Source organism: Sus scrofa, chromosome 2 (genome assembly GCF_000003025.6).
Source record: "Sus scrofa isolate TJ Tabasco breed Duroc chromosome 2, Sscrofa11.1, whole genome shotgun sequence".
NCBI lineage: Eukaryota > Metazoa > Chordata > Mammalia > Artiodactyla > Suidae > Sus > Sus scrofa.
Genome location: NC_010444.4, coordinates 625,468 through 630,074, shown reverse-complemented (window position 1 = coordinate 630,074; position 4,607 = coordinate 625,468). Strand labels below are relative to the sequence as shown.

Genomic DNA, 4,607 nt, shown 5'->3' with positions numbered 1-4,607 from the left:
AGGCCGCCCGCCGCCCGGCCTCGCCCTCGCCCTCGCCCTCGGAGGAGGCTCAGAGGGCCAGCCCTGCAGCTCCCGCCCAGGCCCAGGCCTCCTGGCCGCACGGGGCACCGTCCCAGCCTCGCCCCCCGTCGCCCCACGGCCCCCTTCAGTCCCGTGGGGCCGGCCGCAGGGTGGGCGCGCAAAGGACGGCCGCTCCGGGGGTCCTGGGCGGGCAAGGCCCGGGGCCGGGAAGGGGAGGGGGCACCCCCGCCGCCCGCCGTGAGCAGATAACAAATAAACTGGCACTGGTCAAGGCTCAGAGGCTTGCCGTGAGCTCTGTTCACGTCGTCTCCCCCGCTGCTGGGTGCTCCGCACCCCCAGACCCACGCCCACCCGTGGGGTGGGACCAGCACCAGTGAGGGCCCCGCCCCCGCAGGACCCTCTCCCACCAGGCCCTCGGTCCCAGGGGACCCCGCACATCCATGGTGGGGGCACCCCGTGTGAGCTCAGGAAGGGGCCTGGGCCCACTTGTCCGTGAGGCCAAGGCCTCCAGAAGGGGCGCCCGCGGCATGGGCTGGGGGCGGGGGCGGGGGCCCCAGAATGAACCCCTCAGGCTCCACCGCGCGGCCTGAACCCAAGCACAGGGCCCAAAGCCCGACACCTTGACGCACCTACACGTCCAGCCCCGCGACCAGACCCAGGTTACGATGCTGGCCCCGCGCCGGCCAGGCACCCTGCCCGGGCCGCTGGCGCTCACGTGGCCCATGGGACGGGGCCTGGGGCTGTCGGCCGGGTGTCTTTCCCTCCCAAGCCCGCACGCGCGCCCCTCACCGTCCGAGCTTCCCCCGGGAGAGAGCACGCTCTGCGGGAGGACGCTGCCCAGCGCGTGGGTGTCTCCAAGAGGATGGAGCACGAGCAGGAGGGCCGCTCACACTGGGGCCTGGGACCGAGCACCATCCAGCAGCTTGGACAACAGCAGGGCTGCACCCGGCAGCGCCTATGCAGGGGCGCAGGGGCGGGGACCTTGAGCTGGGGCATCCACGGTGCAGTGGGCCCAGCACCCACACGGCCATTCCCCATGGTGGCCTCCCCAGGACCTGGACCTTGGCAGACGGCCACTGTGCGCCCGTGCCCCCCGTGGCTCTGTCCCTGGCACATCTAGCGCTGGGTCCCTGCTGGAAAACCAAGGAACAACAGGGCCGGGGGCAGACATGTCCATTTAGGACAAACCCGCGGCCTGTGCCTGCCGCCCGCCTGGCGTGTCGGCCACTCGGGGACACACAGCATCGCGAGGCACGGACACGCAGCCCGGCGGGCCAGCGCAGGGTGACAACCCAGGAGAGCCGCATGCAGGGGGTTGGCACCAGCTTAACCCCGCACGGCCTCTGCTTCCTGACCACACACAGGCCCCCGCCTCTGACCACGCGGGCCGAGGTCCACAGCTCCGCAGCCTGCAGCGGGGACTCCCACATGTGAGGCCGCTGCACAGGGAAGAGACCGGCTCGGCTTGAGGAGCCGCTCCGCTGGCCCACGGCGAGCCCCGCCGTCACTAACCGGCGCCCGTCCTGGGCCTGAGACTCAGAGAAGCGTGAGGTTAGGTACACACGTGGTCTGGAGCCACCAGGACCCCTCCCCACTGCACATGAAGGGGCTCGGACGGTTGCACAACCCCCCTCTAGGGGGCGGGTGCTGGGAAAAGGAGGCGGGGTCCCACCCAGCCAGGCCACACGCTCTCCTCGACAGCCCTCGAAGACGCGCGTGGGGCGAACGCCTGGGTTCAGACCTCGGCCCCCAAGGCCCCGGCACTGTGCTCACCCCCAGAGCCCGGAGGACAAGGCCTGGGCCGCACGTGGACCCGGCAGCCCCGCCCCTTCTCCCACGTCTCCCACACCCGGCGGGCGCCGCCCAGCACAGACAGAGCGCCCGCCTCTCTGCTCAGGGCTTCAGAGATGAATTCTCAGCAGGACAGCAGCAGCACCTCAATAAAACTTCCAAAATTCTCATTTTCAAACTTCTAATTTCCCTTTAATTTGTAGATTTAACCCCAGAACTGTCCTGATTTCCATCAAAGTCCACCCCAGGATCCGTGCCCCTCGTCCTGGCTGGCAGCCGGCTGAGTCCAGGCCGAGGGGTCTCTTCGTCAACCGCACAGGATCCCACCCGCCCCGTCGGGGACGGGCCGCGGCAGCGGGGAGGGCCTGGGCTGCGACACTAGACGAGGTGTTTACTCGCAGCACGAAGACGGGGTGGAGACAAAGAAAAATGCAGAGCCGGCCCGACCCTCTGTCCTCGCTGATTAAAACTGTTCTGAGAGCAGTTCGCACAGCCTCTGCGAGACCGTCTCTCTGCTCGTCCTCAGCGTGAGTCGGTACATCTGAAACAGAGGGCACGGCGGGTCAGGGCAACAGAGCCCTCAGAGCCCCTGCTCAGCCAGCCTGAAGACGCCCTGGTTCCACGCGGCACCACGCTGGCTTTGGGGAGCTGGTTTACAGGCTGGACAACAAGGGCCTGGGCACATGTGTACCAACCCGACCTCCGCGTACGCCTGGTGGGCTGTGCGGCAGCGCCCTGGCTGGGAAGCAACGCAGCGGCTTCCCGTGAAACGACCACACGCATCCAGAGTTCTCATCGTGGCTCAGGGGTAACGAGCCCGACTAGGATCCAGGAGGACATGGGTTCAATGCCTAGCCTCGCCCAGGGCGCTAAGGACCCGGCGTTGCCGTGAGCTGTGGTGTTGTCACAGACGCGGCTCGGACCTGGCGTGGTTGTGGCTGTGGTGGAGGCCGGCAGCTGTAGCTCCGATGCGACCCCTCGCCTGGGGACCTCCAGATGCCGCAGCTGTGGCCCTAAAAAGACCAAAAAAACCCAAACCAAAACAACAACAAAGCACAACGACTGGGGTGTACTTAGCAGTTTCCTCAAGGGGCTTAACCTGGGCTTGCAGATTTGGCTCCAAACGCAGCAGGCACCCAATCTGGCTGGTTTTGGTGTGTATGATGCCTGCACCCACAAAGTTTGCAGGGTTCGGATCCACGTCCTCCAGGAGTGCAGAGCCAAAGCCAATAATCTGTGCGCAGAGTTGAGGGTCAGAGGGGAGCTGGCGGCAGCCGCAGGGCCCCGGCCGGGCCCGACCCCGCCCGTCCGCAGCGAGGCGCTACCTTGGCTTTGGTGACCTCCGTGTCCATCGGGTGCTTCGCTCGGAAGATGCTCTGCACCTCCTGCTGGGGACTGCGAGGGACAGAGGCCGCGCCGCCAGCTGAGGCCGAGACCCAGAGGCCCCCCACCCGCCCGGGGACGGGCCGGCCGCTCACCTGCTCAGCTGCTTCCAACGTTGGAAGAAATCCTGAGAAGCCATCTCTGTGGGCTGGAAAAATTTGTTGAGTGTGATTGGCAGCTTAACGGACACGTTCTGAAAGGTTCCCCCGTACCTGCGAGCAGCGAAGAGACAAGATGCAGAGAGCAGGTGGCCGCAGGAGCCTCCAGGCCGCAGCGCCCACCCCCCCCCAGGGCACCAAGGGCCGAGAGCTCTGGGAGGGCGCCCCGAGCCCCGGGGACGTCCCGCCGACCGCGGACAGCGCCACCTCTTCCCCGTCCCCGGCAGCGCACACCCGGCAGCTCCTCGTCGGCTGAAGCGGTGTGGGTTTCTTCTTCCCAGGAAAAGACTCAAGAAAAGAGTCTGAGGAGTTCCCGTCGTGGCGCAGTGGTTAACGAACCCGACTAGGAACCATGAGGTTGCGGGTTCGATCCCTGGCCTTGCTCAGTGGGTTAAGTCTGCAGCGTTGCCGTGAGCTGTGGTACAGGTCACAGACGCAGCTCGGATCCCGTGTGGCTGTGGCTCTGGTGTAGGCCAACGGCTATGGCTCCAATTCAACCCCTAGCCTGGGAGCCTCCATATGCCGCGGGAGCGGCCCAAGAAAACGCAAAAAGACAAAAAAAAATAAAATAAATAAGAAAAGAGTAAGACTACAGGATAAAACACAGGCCTCACCCGCCTCGTCCCCTGAACTATGCCAAGCACACTAGCTTCTCATTGCTGTGCGTTTAGGGCGTGAACTTCAGGTCGCTATGTAGTAACGCTTGAGAACATGCTTTCCCACAAAACCTTACAAACGTCCAACTGGGAAGGCTGTTCACACACTCTCCTGCCGTCACTTACATGACAAGAACACGGAGCTCCCGTTGTGGCTCAGGGGTTAAGAACCTGATGCTGTCTCCCTCAGTATGCAGCTTCGATCCCTGGCCTCACTCAGTGGGTTAAGGATCCGGCGTGGCCGGAAGCTGAGGTGCATGTCACAGATGAGGCTCAGATCCCGTGTTGCTGTGGCTGTGGCGCAGGCCGGCAGTCGCAGCTCCAATCGGACCCCTAGCCTGGGAACCTCCATGTGCCGTGGGTGCGGCTCTAAAAAGAACAAGAAAGAAAAAGGACAGGACCAGACAAGCTACAAAAAATCATCTAGGAGTTCCCGTCGTGGCGCAGTGGTTAACGAATCCGACCAGGAACCATGAGGTTACAGGTTCGGTCCCTGCCCTCGCTCAGTGGGTTAAGGATCCGGCGTGGCCATAAGCTGTGAGCTGTGGTGTAGGTCGCAGACGCGGCTCGGATCCCGCGTTGCTGTGGCTCTGGCGTA

The 4,607-nt window shown here is 64.8% G+C and overlaps 1 protein-coding gene across 3 annotated transcripts in view; it reads right to left on the bottom strand.

Annotated features, from left to right (window-relative positions):
• AP2A2 (adaptor related protein complex 2 alpha 2 subunit) overlaps nt 1,977-4,607 on the bottom strand; it is a 47,930-nt gene continuing 45,299 nt past the window's right edge. For 2 of the 3 annotated variants that reach the window (XM_021082580.1, XM_021082582.1), the window contains 4 exons: nt 3,291-3,407; nt 3,138-3,207; nt 2,912-3,046; nt 1,977-2,353 (listed from right to left, as the gene is read on the bottom strand). In XM_021082580.1, the coding sequence (XP_020938239.1) occupies nt 2,276-2,353; nt 2,912-3,046; nt 3,138-3,207; nt 3,291-3,407 (400 nt within the window). In that variant the 3' untranslated portion in view covers nt 1,977-2,275. The remainder of the gene's footprint in view (nt 2,354-2,911; nt 3,047-3,137; nt 3,208-3,290; nt 3,408-4,607) is intronic. The other variant, XM_021082581.1, reaches the window with a different exon arrangement.